General features: G+C 44.9%; 1 protein-coding gene across 3 annotated transcripts in view; it reads right to left on the bottom strand.

Moving 5' to 3' along the window:
* Positions 1-491: 491 nt before the first annotated feature.
* SLCO3A1 (solute carrier organic anion transporter family member 3A1) overlaps positions 492-21,854 on the bottom strand; it is a 319,167-nt gene continuing 297,804 nt past the window's right edge. For 2 of the 3 annotated variants that reach the window (XM_049707017.1, XM_033431485.2), the window contains 2 exons: positions 20,500-20,564; positions 7,317-10,113 (listed from right to left, as the gene is read on the bottom strand). In XM_049707017.1, the coding sequence (XP_049562974.1) occupies positions 9,734-10,113; positions 20,500-20,564 (445 nt within the window). In that variant the 3' untranslated portion in view covers positions 7,317-9,733. Of the gene's footprint in view, positions 1,159-7,316; positions 10,114-20,499; positions 20,565-21,854 lie in introns of those variants that run through there. The other variant, XM_004271674.2, reaches the window with a different exon arrangement.

Below are 21,854 nucleotides of genomic sequence, written 5' to 3'. Positions count from 1 at the left end.
GTTTACGGACAATGGGAGAACCAGAAAGGAAAACCAGATGGTGACATTACAGTACTATGGAATGTATCAGTAGGAACCATGACAGTGTTGTGGAGCATCTAATTCCAGCCAGAGGCTGGGAAGCAATGAACAAGTACCATTTCTCCATGCCCATTCTCTGTGAGACACGGTGCTTCCTTCACACTGGATTTCATTGAAGCCTTACCACAATTGTGTAAAGCAGGTGACAGCATTCCCATTTTACAGATGATGAAACTGGGGCTCAGAGGAGTCAGATCACTTCCCCAACACCACACCAGTAAGCGAGTGCTGGGATGAGGATTTGAACCCAGGTCTGTTTCGGCTCCAAAGACTGTGCTCTTTTGAACTATTCAAAGCCCGTAAATATAGAACACACACAGCCAGAAACACTCTCCTCAAGAGTCTTTGAGGATTGTCCTACCCAAGACACAAGAGAGAAAGATAATAGAGATTACAGCGTGAGACTGAGCAAGAATTAAAATAGTGCTTTTAATATAATTCTCAGCAAACGTACAGTATGTACTTTACATCACATATTTCTAGACTGCTCATCTGGAAAATAGAAGCTGCAAAAATACAGAATACCACACTCAAAATCTATTGAGTATGTGCTTTTTTCCCCCCTCTGTTCTATGAAACAGGGTAATTTTTACCCCCTCCTTTTAAAATCCAGACTCAGCTGCTTTTGGAAGAACTGTTGGAGCCCTCGGTCAGAGAAGCATTCCCAAGAGGGAGTTTTCTAAAGCATGTCAGCAGACCATCCCCACAGGAGCCAAAGGAGGGAATGGGCAGAAGGAAATTTGCACATCTGGTCAATATTACTCTTTAGTGATCCAGGAGAATGCCTACTCCAAGGGTTTGGAGGACTCCTGGCCACAGACACCTGCTTAGTCCTCATCACAGGCCTGTGCTTGGGGCCTCAAAGGACCGCATACTGGCCGGAGAGTCCTCACAGGGACCCTTGGGTTCTCGGGCAGGGCAGAGCACGCTAAGTCAGGCCCGCGAGGTCTGTGGGCGGTGGCGGGCTGTTCTGTGCAGGACGAGGGCCAGGCCCTCAGCTTCTTACAAAGGAGTCTTCTGAAGGTGACTGTGACTCGGGACAGGTTTTCTCAGTCTCAATGTCTTGGTACTCTGTGCCTAAAGGGGGAGGGGGGAAGAGAGCCAAGAGGAAAAAGAGATCGGTCTTTTCTGGTTTTCCTACTTATTTTTTAGGCTTATATAACAGCATCCTGGCCTTCCAGTGGAACGGATAAGAGCAGGAAGTCATGTCAATAAAATGCTACGTTTTGCTCCACGTCACCCCAAGGAACCAGACTCCAAGCCCGAAGACCTTTACGTAGGCCAAATGTTTCTGAGAAGCGCATATCTATACATGTCTGTACCAACACCTACGTGGATGTTTACTCTATGGGAAGGAATAAGCTGCATCCCCGTCATCAACTTATCTTCATCCTCGTCAGTCACCAGTGACAGACACTGTCACTGCAATCTCTGTTGAACAGGTGGCTGTGTACCAGAGAGAACCTCCTGGCATTCTAACGTCATGCTTTCTCCTCCAGCATTTGGGACCAGTTTGCTTCTCATTCAGCCACAGAGGGTCACCACATGCTGAGTGAAAGAATCTCCTCATTGGAGCAAGGTTTTTAAGCCTCCACAACACTTCTGAAATAGATGCTGCGGCTTCATTTAAAAGGCACGAAAAACCCAGCTTCGTCCCTGTGATGATTTACAAGTTGTGTAGGTCTCCATGACCGTGACATGCAGCTTTCCTGCTCGATGATAGCCAGAGCGGTACCATGGAAATCCCCACTCATTTCCTTGTCCTCTCTAGACTCTGACCCGGTAGTACAAAAGGTGACAATGTGGAAATGTCACTCCTTTCCTCAGGATTTTGCAGCTGAGACCTGGCTTATAGGAGATGCAGCTCACATGTTCTGGACAGTTTGGAGAATCCTTCTCAACTTTCACAAGGTTCAAGTTCTTTTAGTCTTGGGGGCTCTGTTAGAAGCCATGGGGGCAGGGAGTTGGGGAAGGTGGGACAGAAGTGAGAGAGACGGGGTTGGTCCTTGTGTGCAGAATGAATCAGGCAGAGAATGATGGGGAGGTGGTCAACTTCTGCTGACGTGGCTAAGGTGGAAAAAGGAAGGAGGAGTGTTTCTAAAGGTCTCCAGTGTTTACTGAAGGAAAGAAAGTTCTTCTCATTTTAGATCTCTGTGCCGGTAGGCAAAGTTTGGCAGAGGTTTTCACTGCCAGCTCTTGCCTCATTTCTCTATGGAATTATAGACTTTTGTAGGGGTTTCTGACAGTAGATGCCTTCCTGGCTTCATCAAAGTTTCCTGAGGAGCCAGCCAGATCTGCGTTGTCACTTTGATGGCGTTTGTGGTGTCATGGAGAGAGCACTGGTTCAGGAGTCAGACAGATCTGACATTGGCTCCTGGTGACTTTCTAACTAGCTGTGTGACCTTGGGAAGCTTTGGTTTACTGAGCCTTAGTTTTCTGATCTGTAAAGTGGAAACAATGATACTTACCTCATAGGGCAGGTGTGAGAAAACTGATGAGAATATTACCTGGGATCAGGCCTTATGGCCCCTGGCACGTGGGTAGCAGCCTCATAATAAGCATGAGCTTCCAGCCCCTTTCCTCCTTTAAGGGGCTGGGCTAGAGCACAATTGATGTGTTAGCTGGGTTCCTCTTATAATGAAACTTCCTACGTTGCATACTTCCACTTCATTTTATGGTCTTCGATTATAAAATCCAACAGTCTTGACAAACCCATCTCCACGAGAGTTACCTTCTATTAAGTTAGCATGAATTTAAGAGGAACATTATTTTCTGGGATGTAATGGGATGGTAAAAATCTCAGCCTACAGGATGTTAAACCTCCAGAAAATTCACTATGGTTGTTCCATCTGCTCCCGGTAAGAGAACATAATCACTTTACCTTACAGAAAAATATTCAGAATCGGTGCTAATCATCAATTACTGATTGTTGGCCTGAGTCGTTAATACAAAAATCAAAACATCTAGAAACTCTGTTCCTAAAAGTCTAGTATTTGATAATAGAGCAAGACATATCTCCAACCAGTGACCAGCATCGGTGTGTCTGAGGCCCTGGGCTGGAGCCGAGCTCCTGAGGTTGACACTGAGGACGGCAGGGGTGCCAGGTGGGAGGGGTGTCCGGGGTCTCTCCCACTGGAGCTGATGACCAGTGCTGAGGACTGTCTCCCTGGCATTTCAGCACTTTGAAATTGCATTTCAAAATGCATTAGAGTGGAGGCATCATCTCCTGTTTCCTCTTACCTGCCTGCTTCTGGTAGAACATCCCAAATAAGTTATCACTGGGCTCTGTGGTTAAGACTGGGAACAACACAGGAAGAGCAGATGTCCCCAGAATACAGCTGTTGCCATGTCCCCGTTGTTATGATAGGGGGCATGCGAGAGTGTGGGGGGCATCCGCAGTCCATTTGAGTTGGAGTCTTCTGAATAGGACATCCCTACAGGTGGGAAGGGTCTCTCATTTCCTGCCCAGGATGGAGGGAGTACCCATAAAGGCAAAGAACACGAGCTGTGGATTTGTTGACCTGGGTTTGAAACTCGGCTTTGTGACCTTGAGCCAATTCTGGAAGCTTTCCCAGACTCATTTTCCTTTCGTGTAAACTGAAGTTTAATAACTGCTTCTGCCTCACAGGGCTATGGTTGAGATTAAACGAGCTAATACATGTGATAAGCTAGTTCATACTAAGTGCTTGGTAAATGTCAGCTACTATTATTATTAGTTATTATTCATGCTTACCAATTATTCCACTGGGCATATCTACTAGCTTTCTAGTGCCAAGGTTTTGTCTTGGAGGGAAGAAACTCGAGACACTATTCAGTATCTGGATTCAATCTCCTTTGTCTTGTTCCTGCATTTTCCCCTCCCATGTCCAATTCCATCACTTAAGAAAAACAGATGATTACTCTGGTAGAGCTAGGAAGTGAGTGTCAGGGCTGGAAGAGACTGTAGATTGTATAGTTCCAATTCCCCTCGTTACACAGGAGAAAGATAATGTTGCCTTCATTGCAAACCCTGACGACAATGGGATACTTACCTCATTCTTGGAAAATGGGATACCTGAATTAGATTTTTAAGGCTGAAGGACCCTTCCAATCCATGACTCAGCCCAGGCTACAGTGGCCTCTGCTGCTACAGTCCATCAGACTGTATGCCATGCTGCTTCAGACCTCGTTGTTTTCCAGAACAGAGATCAGCGTGCTACAGCCCTCCCTCAGCCAAACCCAGAGACTGCCTGTCTTTGTAAATAAAGCTTTATTGGAGCACAGCCCACTCATTTGTTTACACATTGTCTCGGGCTGCTTCCCTGCTATGACAAAAGAGTAGTGGCCACAAAGACTCAATGATCCTCAAAGCCTAAAATGGTCACAACCTGGCCCTTTATGGAAGGTTTGTGAACTTGCTCTGCTGGTCCTGTCGATGGAGGATCTCTTCCCCTGGCTCCCTGGCAGACATCCACTGCTCTTTAGTTCTTGTTTTCTAGACCACCGGCTCTCTGAAGCCTTCCTTATTCTTGATGCCATGATGCAGAACTTCCCAGCTCCCTGAAACAGCCCTCATTGCTCCCAGACACAGACAGACAGACAGACAGACCCTGGCTCTTAAAATGACTATTCTATTGCTTTTATTTGTGTTCAGGTCTGTTTCAATCATTAAACTTTGAGTTCTTGGAGGGTGGGACCATGTCTTCTCTACCTTTGTACCTGGTTCGGAGACTGGCACACAGTCAACATTTTAATGAAGTAGTGAGTGAATAAACACATCACTGGAAATTATCAAGCTCATATAATGCTCCCCTAAATGGCACTAATCCTGCCAAGGAAAACTGTGCTACCATGTGGAGGGTCCCTGAGAAGCATGAGCTCTGTCCTTATCTCCATGGCAGTCACAGATTTCTAATGTGCTGGGGAATCCCGGCTTTTCTGAATTCCCCATTTCAGGCTTTTTAACTCATGTCCTCCCTGCCATGATAACCAAGCACTCTGAGGTCACCTACAAGCATGAGGGAGGGGAGACACAAGTGGGTGGCTGTGTGCAGACAGTGTAAATTCCCGTGTGATCCTAGCAACAGGCCCCGAAAGAGGCATCTGAACAATGTCTTTCTTGCATGTTCTGCCAGTTAAGAGATTCCTCTGTTTTACCAATTTATTCCTGAGTAATACCCCAGGGGGGCTAGGCCCAAAGGCTATCGGTAGGGCTGGTCACTCTCAGAGATTAAGTCCTCACAGCTGTTCAGAACTCAAGAATTTGAACTGAGTTGGGAGAGGTGAATAAGGAGGAAACAAGGAGGGAAGGGCAGAGAGGAGGAAAAGGACTCTGTTTATGCCTCAAACTAATTTCCAGGCTCAATTTAATTTCACTAGCACCCTCTCTTGGAAAATGTCGCACCTCTGAGGGATTTGATCTGGATTCTAACCGAAAGGGAGACACAGACCATGGCTCAAAGGAGGCTGTTGAGAGGCACTGACATGAGCTCAGTGGAGTAATTAAGCCCCTATTATGTGTCTGGCACCTTCTCCTGGACAGATACTGGTCCTCCATCGAAACAGGTAAGAACAGCACAAGACAGCAAATATTCTGTTAGACTGAAAAACTGCTTGTCTGTTTTTCTCCCCTCATCCAAACCAAACCAAACATACAAACAACAAAACAATAGGGTGAACACCACCAAAACATACAAACAACAAAACAGTAGGGTGAACAGCACCAAACAGGACAGAAGCTTACCCTGTCCTGTCCCTCTGCTCTTGATTGTATAATCAGCTGCATTGATTTCTACAGGTTGAACTTTATTGCTTCACGTTGCTCAGGAGTACATTCAGGACTCCCAAACAGGGCTTAGAACACAGGCCTGGTGGGCTTGACTGGGTGGAGAAGAAACCACACTTCCCATGACCTGAACAGCGGGCAGCAAGAAAAACAGCCTTGTAGGCTCATGCGGAACCAACAGCTTCTTCTCCTCAGAGGGTTTCCCTGTGAGTATATATATGTTTCCATTTTACATGCTCCTCAGGAATGGCCTGCTTTGGAAGTGTGGAAGATAATCTATTAGCAACCACGGCAGAATCTTTTTCCTGAGAAACCTCCTCAGGAGTGGTGTGGCTATCATCCCAGGGACCAGCTGGCCGCCTTGAACAGAACATTTCTGTGGGTCACCTTGGGCCTGCGTGCAAGGCATGGGAAATGTTGCCACGCCCGAGCGAGGGGATGCTCTAGGTTATTATTGGAGATGGGGAAGTGGAATCAGGGATTTGAATGTAGAGACACCACTTAACCAAACTCTACAAATCATCACTAGGGGAAGCTATTCCACTGGAGGGTGGGGAGAAAGAAGCAATTTTTATGGAAAAGCACGTTCCTTCCTGCTCGGAAGACATTAGGAAGTCTGTCAAAGGATTCCTTAGAAGCTCTTGGTTTCCCCTTATTACTTTGCCTGTTAAGGGCTGCTAGCAAACTCCTTAGGGGACTCGTGAGCAGAAGCATCTCTGGCTCCTTCGTTAGCTGTGAGGAAAGCCCACATGCTGTGGCCTCCTGGAGTGGCAGTGTCCCTGGGGTGCCTGGAAGCTTCACAGCCTTCCTCTGTGGAGGCGTGAAGAAGGCAGCAAAGCTGCTGGGCTTCCCTGACAGCGCACAGCCTCAGCAGGAGGAAGACAGCAAACTCCGTCCCCCAGAGACAGAGACTCTAGAAAATGTGTTCACTTCATATGCAGGAATATTACTGGTAGAAACCTTTTTGGTCTATATGTAGGAGTTACAAAAACCTGTCGCAAGTTGCAGCAAAGAGAGCCTTTCCATCCATCCCTGGGCACCTTCCACTAAGGTGGTGGAGGGCTTTGTAGCAGAAGAGAGAGAACGTTAGCATTCACTTTCTAGGTTTATTCCGTCCCTTACATTTTTGTTTTCCATAAGTCCAATGAAGATCTCCCCAGGAAATCTTTCCATTTAAAATCCTGCTCAAAACCAAGCAAATAATCAAGGGGCCGGATTGGGAAGGGTATGTACAACGGTTCCTTGTAGCACAAAAGGAAAATTAAAGCTAGACTAGGTTTTCTGTTCTGGAGTATGGGAGAGAAATTAAAATTTTTAAAGGTGACAACAACACATGTTAGAGCCCTCTTACAAGAGGGGACTTTAAATTTCGATCCAGTTGTTGATAAAACTGAGCCCTGGAGTTGTTTTCCTTTGTCATCCTAACCTCTTATTCAGCCTAAAATCTTAGGAAAAATAGCCCAAATGCAAAGAGTTTTCAAAAATCTTTTTTAAAAAACAAAAACAAAAACACAAATAGCCCCATGAAACACGAGGTTCTGCAGCCTCCGTGGGTGTGGACTGATTTGGGGGAGCTACACGATCATATACAAGAGGGCAGTGATCTGTTAGCAATACATTTTCAAGACAAAACCAACCCAACACCTATACAGGATGGAATCACAGCCACGGGAGCCACAGAGTGTACACAGTTTATGAATTGTTGGAGAACAATCCCACCTTTAACTAGTTAACATATTGATGAGCGTCCCCATTTTCAGGAACAAGGACAGACTCAAGCAAAACACAGGAGGAAGCTCTTCCAGAAGCATCCTGTCCCGGGATGCAGCGGATCACGGTGGCTCCGCACCACGACACAAGCTTCTTTTGGGCATCCTTGCTCCGTGGGGCTTTTCTCTAGTTTGGGGCTGTAACTCAAACTGCCCCATTTACAGCATTTGTTAAAAATTCATCACAATGCCCCTCTCCCCCCGCCCCACTCTTTTCTTTCCTGATTCTCTTGTTGCCTTCTAGATGACCTGAAAATACGTGTCTGTCTGAGGTGAAAAAGCCAACCACCAACCCATCCTTGGGGTCTTTCCAGGCCCAGGAGTGGCCTAGATCAAGGTCACTGCAATAGCATGAAAGGTGGGTTAACTGGACCCTGTGTGTGCATGTGCGCGTGCTCTCTCTCTCATAAGCTCTGCCCCTTCTGCAAACGGCCTCACCAGGCCGAGTCAGCTGGATGCAAGAGGTTTTCCTGTGATTCTTACCCCAAACAATGGTAGGTTTGCTTCTAGCTGTTTGAGATACAGCCACTTTCAAAACACATACAGACAAAGGCCTCTTAGTTCAAGACTGACCCTGAAAATATTAGACATTTTCAGGCAGTGAACGTGCAGTAGCTTCCAGGAGCTTGTGGGTCTGTTATCCCAGACACTACATGCTGCTCAAAGCTTGTGCTAGGGAACTGTTCTTTTTTCCGTCTCCTCTTCCCCAGAAGCCCTGCACCCATACACACAACCCACAGCTGAGCGTGTCTCCACTGCAGGTTGAAAAGAACACCTCTTGGCATGTGAAGCAGGCATATGAAAGGGCCTCCCGTGACAGTGATCACTGAATCATGGGGAATAAATGGAGAAGGCAAATTTGCAATTCATCACGTTATCTCCTGTTGCCTCAAATGTGATCCTTTTAAAGGCAGGGTGCATATACACTCTCTTTTTTAAGGTTTTTTTTTTTTTTCTTTTAACACACTGCATATTCTTGTTTTCACAGACTATCCAAATGAGGATAAAATGATAAAAAAATTACAATAGATTAATTGCATCCCTTGAATAACATTATATTTTTGGTGCATTAAAAAAGGAGAAAAGTAAAAGCAACCAGCGTAATAAATTCGGCCTAGAGAACTGTGTTAGTGACTGAAGGGTTAACACAGATTTGAGAAGTAGTTAAAAATAGTATCAGAGGATTACACATACAACAGTTTGAAATTCATATGCATTGCATTTTTTTCCTTAAAAATGGCAAAATGTTTGGCAAATGTAAGCAAATGACTTGGACTAGGTTGGGTTTCACCGGCTCTGAGCGAAGTCAGTCATAGCCAGGCGAGGCCCACTGCTTCCTGAGGTCACTCTGCGGGGCTGGGGGACGCACCCCAATGGGAGGTGCTGCGGGGAAGGGGAGGTGCTGGCCCCCCATGTCCGGCTCCCCCTGGGGCCCTCAGTCTTGAGAAATGGAAATGGAGCTGGTGAGAGGTGTCAATTACAGTCTCCAGCACAGATCACCCTTTAGCATCGCTGAGAGAACTCTGGGGCCTTGAACCACATGTGCAGACTGGGTGAGTCGTCCACACAGCGACCCATATTGCAAAAGTTAGAGAAGCGGGCCTCCACTCCTCTGACTTGGGTGCCCCTCCACCCCCGTGTGGGCGGGGAGGGTGGCATGGGGTGTGTCACTAGTGCTTATCCTGGCAAATGTTGTCAACTTGGGTTTTTTAGTAGACTTCTTTTTTTTAATATATATATATTTTTTTGTTTTGTATGTGTGTATATATCCAGAAAGGTCCGTCCTCCAAGCCGGCCACCACTGTTCCCTGAATTTGGCAGTGCCTGTTGCTTGCAGCTGTCGGCATCCTGAAAAAACCATGAGGTGCCTTCAAAGAGTAGACTCTGAGCCCCAGGAGGTTGCATGTCAACCACGTGATCCCACGCTCTCCTTAGTTTGAATCCTGTCTGGCTCTGATTTTGAGAAAAAGGACAAAGGTGCTGTGTGTACATGTGTGTGTGTGTGTGTGTGTCTCTGTGTGTATTGAGTTTTTTTTTTTAAAACTTTTTTCTTTTTTTTCTTTTTTTAGGAAAAATGACCCTTGGATGACTAATACAGAGTTCAACCCTCCTTCAGTCACTATAAAACAGACTCCATGTTCTCACACCACTCATGATCTTCAAGGTTATAGATAAATTTTGTCCTATGTGTCTGGTTGGCGGGTACAGGGTCCCTCCCCAGATTGTCTAGGGTCAGAGTAGAGGCAAAGAACTCACTGGTGCTCAGCCCGCCCTCGTGGTTTTTGATGTATCGTTTATAGTTTTTCCTCAGGCACTGCCACGTGGTGGTGTAGAGGAGGAAGGCAAAGGACTTGAGCGCAATGGCGATGCTGACGTACAGGTATCTGTAGGCCACGTTGTCGTAGAGGACGCAGGCGCCTTGCTCCCCACAGAATGTGCTCCAGAACAGGCAGGTGGAGTCGATGCCGGCCCCGAAGATGAGTGGTGGGGGGATGAAGCCTGTCAGAGGGAAACGGACAGTTAATGTTTGGGCTCGAACGGCTGGTTTGATGGAGAGAAGGGCTCCCCTGTCCCCGTACGTATCTCTTCCGACAGGACCGTAGGGTTCGTGGACCATATTCAGTGGTCCTATAGCACAGTGGGGTAAAGACCCTGTCAGGAGGTCGAACTGCTTGGGTTCTAATCTCAGCTCTGCCTCTTCCTGCACAAGCCTGTGCAAGTTATTTAAGCCCTCTGTGCCTTAGTTTCCCCATCTGCAAGATGGGGTTAATAACATCAGTCCTTCTCAGATCACTGTGAAGGTTGGCTCATTGAATACATGGAAAGCATTTAGAACAGTGCGTGGCACAGAGTAAACACAAATGACATCTGGGATCATCACCCACTGAGAGTCTGGGAAGGAAGAGTCTTCCCTGAAGGGAGACATTCTTGGTGTCACTCAAAGCAGTGCACCCTTGTAGAGGAAACTGCTAAGAGGCATCACACTCTGCGTATTGCTCTTTTGCACGGAGCTTCTGAGGCTGTGTGTGCTCTTGAGAGGAGGGAGTTGGAACCAGAGGGGACCAGAGGTTGAAAATGAGTACACTACACCTTATGTGTGTGTATATATAATACGCACACACACATATACATATGAAGGATGTGTTCTCATATATGTATATATACAAAGATATGTAAGTATACACGTGGGTATGGTTTAATAGCTGGAAAATATCTGCACACATACTGACAACTTTCCTTCCCCTAAATATTACCACTGGAACAGAATACTTTTCATTCTGAACCAGGAACCGGTTTTAAAACCTTCACAATAGATCATTTCATGCACCTACAATCAGTCATCGAAAAAGGCAGACGAGATGGAAACTATTCATCATCCTTAATTCAGTTCTCTGTTACTCTCTGCGTTCATGCGCCTGCTGCTACCCCCGAGCTCAAAGGTTATCAGGCCTGGCTGCACATTAAAATCCTCTGAGGTGTCCTACCCGAGACCAATTAAATCGGAATATTGGGTATGTGGCCTGGTCATCAGCATTGTTAAAATAAAATATTCCCAGGCGATTCTGCCCTGTTGGGGGAAAAATGTTTCATCTGTATTATGGGAAAGCAATGGATGGGCCATCAATACAAATTAATTGCTTCGGAAGAAACAGTGTCCCCAAGGCCAGAATATGGTACCAATCATCTTCGGTGAGAAGCAGGAAGTGATCCCTGGAAGCAGGTGGTGACAGTTCCCATATCCCAGTGCCAAGGTACCCTGATACCCTGAGCATTCTTTTCAGCCCTGGACTGAGTTTCACTTTTGTATTAAGGAAAATCCCACTGACAATTTGATGAGATATCGACCTTTCCTTCAGAAAAATACATCTACCCACAAAATCGCATCCACATTTCAGGGGTTTCATGGACCCCTGAAGTCCATCCATGATCACCAGAATAAGAATGGCTCTGTTATATCCACAGCAGAGCCTCAGAGGGCAGCCTGGAAGAGGGGGGCTTAATGAAGGAAGCAGCACTTCCTTGGTTTGTTTTTTTAACTGAAGTCTAGTTGATTAACAACATTATGTTAGTTTCAGGTGTACAGCAGTGATTCAATTACACATATCTATTCTTTTTCAGATTCTTTTCCATTATAGGTTATTACAAGATATTGAATACAGTTCCCACGCTATACGGTAGGTCCTTGTTGTTTATCTATTTTATATGTAGTTGTGTGAATCTGTTAATGCCAAACTCCTAATTTATCCCTTCCCTCCCTTTCCCCTTTGATAACCATAAGTTTGTTTTCTAGTCTATGTCTGTGAGTCTGTTTCCTTGTTTGTTTGGTTTTTTTTAACATCTTTATTGGAGTATAATCGCTTTACTTAGTTTCTGCTGTATAACAAAGTGAATCAGCTATATGTGTACATACATCCCCATATCTCCTCCCTCTTGCGTCTCCCTCCCTCCCTATCCCACCCCTCTAGGGTGGTCACAAAGCACCAAGCTGATCTCCCTGTGCTATGTGGCTGCTTCCCACTAGCTATCTATTTTACGTTTGGTAGTGTATATATGTCCATGCCACTCTCTTACTTTGTCCCAGCTTACCCTTCCCCCTCCCCATGTCCTCAAGTCCATTCTCAACATCTGCGTCTTTATTCCTGTCCTGCCCCTAGGTTCATCAGAACCATTTTTTCTTTCTTCTTTTTTTTTTTTTTTTTTACATTCCGTACATATGTGTTAGAGTCTGTCATACAGCGTTTCCTTGGTTTTAATGACTGGCCTGGGATGGCAATGGGGAGAGAACTGCATGATCCTATCAGTGCTGATGCGGTTGGCAGGGCTTCCTCCTGGGCCCAGGTGCCTCAGCACTTATCCTTAGCACTGTCCAACTCTGTCGTTTGTTACCCCAAAGAGAAACCGCCCCCCACCCCCAGGAAGAAATTTTCATTGAAACTGCAATTAAATCTCTCTGGCAGCTTGAGTTAATAAACTCCAAACTCAAATTCCCAATACAACCTGCTCCCTCTTTGCAGCTCCCAGGTCAGGTTGGTCTTGGTGGGTGGAAACTCACATTCCCAGCATTCTCTGCCCCAAAGGCTGCCCAGGTGTTTGAAGACCTTTCTCACTAACCAGTGTGTCTTCTCCTGACCCCCAACAGATACCTTTCTTCATTTAACTGAAAAAGAGCCAACTGGAGGAACTGCCATGGCAACCACCGATAGACACTAAGCTACACTCCACATTACTTAGGTAAAGAAATGGCGATCTGGAGCCAGTTTAGATTGTGGATAGACTTGGGGATCAATGGGACAAATCTGGCCTGTTCCTGTGGCCCAGTGGGAGAACGCAGATCCATTCACTTGTCTATTTGTCAGAGTTTAACTAGGTTTTAATTGGCTCCCATGCTCCTCCCTCCTTTTCCTTCTGCCTCTCTTGTCCTAGCCCCACCCACCACCAGGCAATGGGAAGCCAAGACTATGACACCTCTGGTATAAGCTCTGCCAAGGGAAGGAACTGATGGTACAGGGCCCCTCGCTCCACAATGCCCGGGTGCCTGAAGAGTTGTATGCAAATCCAAGTTGGGCAAATCAGGTCGTATTTTAAGCACATTGCAGGAAATGTACAGTATCATGGAACCATTCATTAATGCTTGCTTAAATTAAAAAAAAAAAAATCTCTCTAAAGTGCCAATATGTAACTCTTTCACATACCTGATCCGAGTGAGGATTTTTATAACATGCAGTTGTCTTAAAGTAGGGCATATTTCTATGTGCTAACGATGTCCGTTTTATCCTTGTCAAGCTTTACTATTGGATGACAAGGCCCTGGAAAGTATCAGAAAAAGCCTTCCAACAGAAATTAGAAAGCTAAGTGCCTAGCAAAGTGTTTCATGTTACACTCGATATTTTGGAGAGCACTTGTGGTCAAGACGAAAGACCCTCTCACTTAAGGAGCTGAAAGGTTGGGGTAAGTTACTTTCGGTGCCTCAGTTTCTTGATCTTTTAGGAAATAATATGGCCTGCCTGGTCAGACTCAAGGTGAGCACTCTGGTACAGATGAGGGGAGTGTTATGCAAGGGTCTGGCCCTTGCATATGGCCAGAACTTTTGCTACCTTATTTATCTTGTACAGGGGACTTGGGGGTGATAGTTTAGAATAAACTCTGGATTGGGTACCTTACGAGTCGTACCTCATAACCTTTGTGATAACCCTTTTACATTTCTGAACGGAGGAAATATTAGCTTTCTTTTCTGCCAAGTTCATCTTTTCCTCTTTGACTTAAAATGCTTTTCCAAAGGGGAGCTCTAGCTCTCAGGTCCTGAATTCCAGGTGTGCAGAGAATGTTAGAGATGAAGCACTTGCTGGATCTCTTACTTAGAGGCCTTTGCCATTCTAGAACTCATCTGATTAGTGACAGAAGGGAGGTAAGTTGGGTGAGGTGTATGTTAGTACCTACTTCTGCTGTTATGTCCTCAGTTACCTAAGGAAGAAGGAGGCAAGTGATGATAATGAAGTACTTCTTTAGAAACCGTGTGTTTTAAAAGAATGCTCTCCTCCCTGGAGCCCGCAGGAACCGTCCTCTCCCTTTTGAGCTCTTTTCTTCCTAATGTTTCCTTGGGAGAAACTCACAGATGAAGTAGGCATTAACTAAGGTCCCATCACAGGGACACTGGGAACCCACCATATGTTGGGGAGGGTATCCGGAAAGCTCAAAGCTGTTACTGGCTATTACAGAGAATATTAAAAGGATTAAATCTTACTTCCTATTACACTCAGGCCCAAATTGCAGCTATATTTCAATGCAAAAATTGCAGTGCCGCTTAAGGAAATTGTCTCTGCTTTCCTGAAATCTATTAACAAAGATTAAACCTCGGTGTCTTGTATCTTGGTTACTTAATTCACTCTCTGGGTTGAAAAGGCCAGGCCTATTTATATTCTTTGGTCTAAACTTAAAAGGTGAACAAAGGCTTTTGTAAGAAAAATAAATTCACATTCCTTTATGGGACAAGATGGAAGCTGCAAATTACTCTTGCATTTACATTTCAAAAGATATCCATTCCTCTCCCAGCTCACCTGCCAAGACTTGAATTCACCACGGAATCTCTATTCAACCTGATGGAATTACTGTTACCTCCAGCGCAAGCTAGAAAGGGATGTCAAAGTATGTTCTCCTGAAAGGGTTAATGAGTTTGTCTGTTTCAGCAATGCCAAGAAAGAGACTGGACTGTCAACATCGTCCAGCATTGTCCACGGGCACCTGACATTCCCTTTTCTTAAATCTGAGAAGTTGGGAGGAGCTACTCTATTCTCATTTCATTCCTGGCTGCCTTGTTAAACTCACTGAGGCTCAAAGACCTTAAATAACCTGCCAAAGGCCTCATGAACAGTAATGGCAGAGCTGGACTCAAACCCGGGTATGCCTGGCTGCAGTGGGGTCCATGGCAAGTATCCGATATCACCTTAGAACAGGCCAGGATGTAGATCGTGGGTGGTTCAGGTCCTTCAGGAGGTCAGGTAAATCACTGGTGCTTAGTAAATGTTTGCTGAATAAACAACTAAACGCAGAGGTGAGTGGAAAGGGTCTCCCGCACATTCCAGACCCTATATCCTGCGCCCCACCATCCCATGGCTGGGGGCAACGGCCTCTCATCTGGGGTCTCTGGCTGGCTGCGCTTACTCCTTACGCACTCATTTTACGTGTTCATTTCTCCCACTTGCTGTAGAACTTCTTTATATTCAAGACTTCACAATGCGAGCTCAACAAGTGTTTCACATCAGGAGCTTCTAAGACGTACTTCTCCTAGACCAGCTCACCAATGACCCAAGACCCAAGGACAGTCTGCTCAGGAATGACACCTGTGTACAGAGGTGCACCTTGAGGTTCCCAATGCTCTTTGCCAGCAGGTTGCTCGGGAAAACTAAGAGCAGGCATTTGTGGAGGAGAGTTTGTGGCAGGTGGTGAGTCAGCCCAAGTCATCCCTCACAATTCCCTTGAGACCCCTGTGTCTGTTACCTTATCCTATTAAAGGCTTCTCTGTAGGCCCAGTCCCAGAGGCTCAAATCCTCAGCTTTATCTTGTGCTTCTGCTGTTTCTCTCTTGCTTTCATCTAGTCCCGGGGCGGGGGGGGGGGGGGGGGGGTGGCGCTCAACAGACATTACCTCCACAATATGGCTTCCATCTGTCCTTGCGTTTTAATCCCACTGCCTTACCCTGGTCACCTTCTCTTCTTCTCAGTGCTTTAGTTATCCTGCATCCTGCTGAACCACCTTGCACCTTTCTCCCAGGTTGATCTTCCTAACTCAGAATTCTGAATATTTCCATCTCATACCATCATTTGTTCCACACTGGCAATGACTCAGCCAAGTAAAATCTTTTTTCCCTTGAAATTCAAGGTCCAAACTCTTCTAGCCCTTTACGTTACCCATACTTGCTTCATTCTCCTACTGGAGAGGGCAGGCTCTGTCTCCCACTTATTTTTATATCCTTTGAAGCAACAAGAACAGTGCTTTTGACATCGCATGATCTCAGCGTATATTTGTTTCCATTCATTTCATTTGGTGTAACATCTACGGCATGCAGTAGACCTCCAGGAGCAAGATTCTGGATCAGACCTTCGAGCGGACGTTATGCCCACACCCAGAGAGAAAAGCGGTGATCAGGCCACTTGCAAAAGGATGAAGAAGGATGGATTTGATTACATCAGGCATTCCGCTTTGAGTAGGTCATTCAGTTTTCTCTGTATTTCCTGACCTTTATCCAGCTCAGTCTTCTCTCCCACTCAACTTCTACTGCTGTCCTGGGTGACCTGAACTTCTCCATGGACATGGGCGTCCACACTTTGGCCTTTCAACAGCTCACCCTCAATGTCAAGGATGTTCCCGTCCTCTCTAGTCATGCCACACACTGGGTTTTGTCACTTCACAGACACCAAAGCTTTGGCCACAGATTCTAACTCTTTTTTACATAAATTAGTATATCCAGTTCCTACGTTCCTTTCTCTCTCTCCCCTCTCCTAGCTCACCTCTTCCTTATCCAGCCCAGGTACCATGGTCAATCACTTTAGCCTCACTGTGACCACTGTCCTTAATTTCTTTGCTTCACGCTCCTTCCACTGCACCTACCACTGATATCACCAATGGCATTCCTAGGCTGCCACGGGCTGCTTGGGAAGCTCTTGGTGCCACACTGACCTGGGCCAATGCATTCTCTGCCCCTGCCCTTTCTAACAAACACCTCCTTTCCATTGGCATTTAAAGCAACAAGGGGAAAATAACCTTGCCTTCACTTCTGGATCTTGCTCTCTATACTCCTCACAGCCAAGTATCTGCAAAGAGTGGTCTCCCCTCGCTGCCCCCACTTCCTCAAGCTCCGACCCACCGATGATGGTGAATCAAAGACTGAGCCTTGAGACCAGCACTGTCCAGTATGATAGCTACTGGCCACATGCAGCTACTTAAATGAAAACCAATAAAAATGAAGTGAAACTAGTTTATGGAAGCCACCTTTCAAGTGCTCCATGTGGTACAGATTTGGAGTATTTCCACCATCACAGGAAGTTCTGTTGGACAGTGTTGGTCTATACCACTCCCAACTTGCTCCTCATACTGGTCTTCCTGTTTTAATAAACAATATCCCCATGGACCACATGATCCAAATCTTTCATAAGGAGCTGTCACTGTGGATTCCTCCTTCTCAGATACTCCAGTCTGTACACTTCCATTCAGAGACTAAGCCTTGACAATTCTTCCTCTACCCACATCTCCCCATTTTGGTAGCCAGCATCTCAGCTTGGGTCTCCAGCAGCTACTCTGTTATACCAGTGGCTTGTTACTCAGTTCCCACATTCTCTACATGGTAGACAGTGGGCCTTTCTAAAAATGCACAATGGCTCTTCAATGACTTCTTCTGCCTTAGGGATAAAGGTCAAACTTGTCAAAAGGGCAGCAGCCCTTCCCTGACAGCCGCCCTCCCTAGCCCCATCTTCTGCCAGTCCCCCCAGCCTTCCTGCAGCCCCCAAACATGCTTCAGCCTTTGTTCACTTCCAGGCTTTTACTCCTTTAAGTCTCTCTGTCTAAAGCACTCTCTCCTTTTTGCTCAGCTGTGTAACTCTTCCTCATTCTTTCTTCATGTCTTAGGTAGATAGCACAGCCTTTCAAACCCACACCCCTGTCCCCCTCCCCAGGCCAGGCTAGGTGGCTCTCCCACATGTCCCCCTGTCACTTGTGCTGACTGCATCTCAGATCTCGTCACACTGAACTGCGACGTCCTCGTTGTATCCCCATTACCTACGGGGGGGCCAATCACAAAGGTTGACAATGTCATGAAATCTGATTTCTCGGTTGGCCCTTCATAAACAGTAAAGGTGGTTAATCTTATTGGGTGCTACAGGAAATGGAACCAGGCCAAGTGCAAAGACTTCTTTGATAAGCCACTTTTAATTAAAAGATGAAACTGTCCCATATCTTTCTAGAGCCATTTTCTAAACTGTGATGTGTGACCCATATGGGTAATACAATCAGTATGGTTGGTCATGACCCACTACTTAAAAAGGATGGAATGGAATAGAAAGTAGCAGAGGACATCAATGCATATTAAAGGTGAATATTTTTCATGAAATCTTTGCTTCAGCTATATTTGTGATATGCGTGTATGTACTGGGCCATACACTGTAAACCTTATCTCTTGCTGTGGCTCACAGAGGTTGAAAAATAAATACTCTTCTAGATAATGCTTGGTTGATTATTCCTGGAGCAGGCATACAAATAGAGAACCAGCTTTAGAAACAGCATGTCACATTACACATGCTCTATAATTTTCAGTTCTGTCTTCAAGTGTCCTATAATTTTCATTAACTTTTCAAAAATAGCTTCCAATTTTCTTTCATTTTGTGCTATCAAAATTATTCTGAAGGCTAATTTTTACCAGCTATACTGAGTCCTCAGCATCTGTTTAGAGAAACAGAGACCTCTGCAGCAACTCCATAGAGGGAGGGCTTTCATCTTCCCTAGTCAGCTTCTGAAAGAACTCCCTAAGAGCAGCACTGAGTTCACTTACCCGGGTATGGTCCACGGAGCTCTGAACACATTAGGTGCTCAATAAATGTCAGTTTGAACACATTCATTCAACATTTTCAGAAATAAGAGTCCCCTACTTGCTACCTGATATTACACATTCATCTGTCCATCCACCCAAACCAGGGTGAAGTGGGGGAGCATCACCACACATGCATTTTCTATCCTCCCAATGATAAGAGAAAAAAAATCAGCATAATTGGTACCCTGTGCAGTTAGAGAGCTCTAAAAGCCACTACAACTTCCAGGAAGGCCTAAATGTTTTAGTCTGAATTACTGCTGAACTTGTTTGAACTAGGTATTATTATACATAGAACATTTCTATTTTCCATGAACCAGAAATAAGACAAAGATGCCATTTAAGTTTCTCCATATGTACCAACAGATGTGGATTGATAGTGATTGAGAAGATTCTGAGGTCTTGTCCTGGGCATGGCAAAAGTGATCACAGCAATTGATTGAAAGTTATTTGCTATAGACAGAGATAGGGCATGTGTCATGTATTTGCCATTCCCCAGGGAAAACCTTACCTTATTAATGGATTTAAGGGTGAATAATTTTCTTTCATTTATCAATTATATAGGAAGTAATCTCGTTCTGCAAGTAATAAAATCTATATATATTCATTCAAATTTTAAAAACAAATTTAGAAAATATCATTTATAGCCTCACTATTCAATGATAATAGCTGATACCATTTTCACATCTAGCTTTCCAGTATTTTTCCATATTTATATATACTTTAAAAACATTTTGCATATATTATAGACCTCTTTTTCCCCCTCCACATATCATGTGCCTTTTCCAAGTCCATGAATATTTTTCTTTCCAGAACTTTAAAGGGGAACATAAATCCTACTGGAATTAGAGCTCATAATGGACTTAACTAATTCCCTGCTGTTGGGTATTTAGGCTGTTGCCAATTTTTAACTTTTATAGACATTTTTATAAACATTTCTATAGTTAATTCTTTATGCTCATCCAGATTATATACTATTTGGAATGAGAAACTTTATTTTTACTCTGAAGATATAGGCCATGGTTACTTCCCTTTCCACATCTATTTACCAGTTAATGTCCATTAAAGAAGACCACAGCTTTATTATCCAAGAAAAAAAGTTGTCCTATCTTGATCTTGGCCTTGACAAAGGGAGTTCATAAAGCAACAGTGTGGTCTAGAGGGAGAAGGGTTACCTTGTTGGCCTTTGCAGCTTCTCTCCAGCCAGTCCCAGCACCCCGGAAGAACCATGGGCTATTCCCATCCTGTTTTCCCATCTTAAAAATTGGGGCATTAGACTTAATTCCTTCTATCCATACCAAACCTTGGAATGTAGGGTCTATAGCATGAAGGTCATATTTGCCCCATCCAGGAAACCCAAGGTAAATAAACTAAATCAATCAGTTTGGAAAAATTTAAAGGATGCAAAGTTTCCATCTGCGAAGCATTGTGAGAATACCTCTCTCCTTGAGCTGGAAGCCCCATAAGTGAAGCATTTCACAAGCTGCTCATGGGTTGCTTAATGAGGGTTCCAAATGACACCATCAAATTTCTTTCCCTTTGGTGCCATCGCTTTTCCTCCTTATGCCAATAAGAATTAAGGGTGGTACAAAGGCATAGTTGATATCAACAAAAACTCTGCAATATCCAGGGAGTGTGTGAGTTTAGGTCTAAACCCTGAGCAAAATTAACAGACTTGATGTTTCTCTTGTTTACCAAAAAACCTCATAGGAAAAATGACAAACTCAAGAAAGGGGATGATTCCACTGATATGTACTCACCTGGTTATAAGCATCCAATTCATTATTGAGGAAACAAAGAGATAATACGTACCCAACAAACGGAGGAGGAGAAAAAGAACTCCCAGGGCGTAGGATTTGAGTTCAGGGCTGACTGTCCTACATGCAAAGAAGAGAAGAGGAAAAAAGAAAAGATGCTTATCACTCCACTTTAATTAACAGACCCCAGAGTCATCCGCTGCTGTCCGTCAGAGTCCTTCTGTAGAAAATTATTAATGGTTTTGTGCTTTTGGTTTTTTTTTCACTTTCCCTGCCTAAACTCTGAAAAATCCCTGCAATTGCAGTGACATGAGTTTAGGAATTTAACAGTGTTTTTTATTAACTAAAACTAATCTTCTTATTTGAAGGATGGAATGCAAATTTGGTCCACAAGGTCTTTCATCTTCTCTGGTCAGCTTCTGAAAGAACTCCTTAAGAGCAGTGCTGAGCTCACTTACCCGGGTATGGTCCACGGAGCTCTGAACACATTAGGTGCTCAATAAATGTCAGTTTGAACACATTCATTCAACATTTTCAGAAATAAGGGTCCCCTACTTGCTACCTGATATTACACATTCATCTGTCCATCCACCCAAACCAGGGTGAAGTGGCGGAGCATCAACCACACATGCATTTTCTATCCTCCCAATGATAAGAGAAAAGAAATCAGCATAATTGGTACTCTGTGCAGTTAAAGGCACTTTGCTTTTGCTGGGACAGGGAAACATCTTAAATTGGTGGGTATATGTATCTGGGGAAAATATTGACAGGAAAGACAGTTCCCCTTATGCTATACAAACAGGCAAGAACCATAAACACCTTTGTCATTCTAGCACCATTTTGTGAAATCAACCAGACTAGCATTGGTCGATTCCCTAGATGAACCACTTGTGAAATAATCCATTCATCTATATCCAGTTTCAGTACCTCTTAAATTGGAAAGGTACCTTCATATAGTTGCATCACTTTGTTTTGAACCGACTCAATGTTCTGGGCTTTGGTTTACCCACAACAGTCCCCGAGCATGATCTTTTCACACATTTTCTAGCACAGTCTCAGAGGGTAACACTTTCTGGGATAAGAGTGACAGGAGAGGGGGTTTGGAACTGGTGACCGATTCCAGATAGAGAGGCCCTCACAGCTGGTCATAGATCACCTGCGTTATGTCTCTTACTCTTGAAACTAGTATTTACTCAATGCTTGTCTTCTCTCCTTGAGGCCAAGGACTGTTTGCATCTCGTTCATCATCAGTGTGGTGTGTGACACACAGCACATGCTGAGTGAATGTATAAGTGGGTAGGTGGGTGGGCACATGTCTCCCACTAAGCCCCGGGCAGCCCTTGTCTCTGGTGTGCTGGTAGAGGGGGAGGCATCTGACTGACCACATGCGCTCCAGGTCATCCTGAACAC

The sequence above is a fragment of the Orcinus orca genome, chromosome 2, assembly GCF_937001465.1.
Source record: "Orcinus orca chromosome 2, mOrcOrc1.1, whole genome shotgun sequence".
Lineage (NCBI taxonomy): Eukaryota > Metazoa > Chordata > Mammalia > Artiodactyla > Delphinidae > Orcinus > Orcinus orca.
This window is presented reverse-complemented; position numbering and strand designations above follow the sequence as displayed.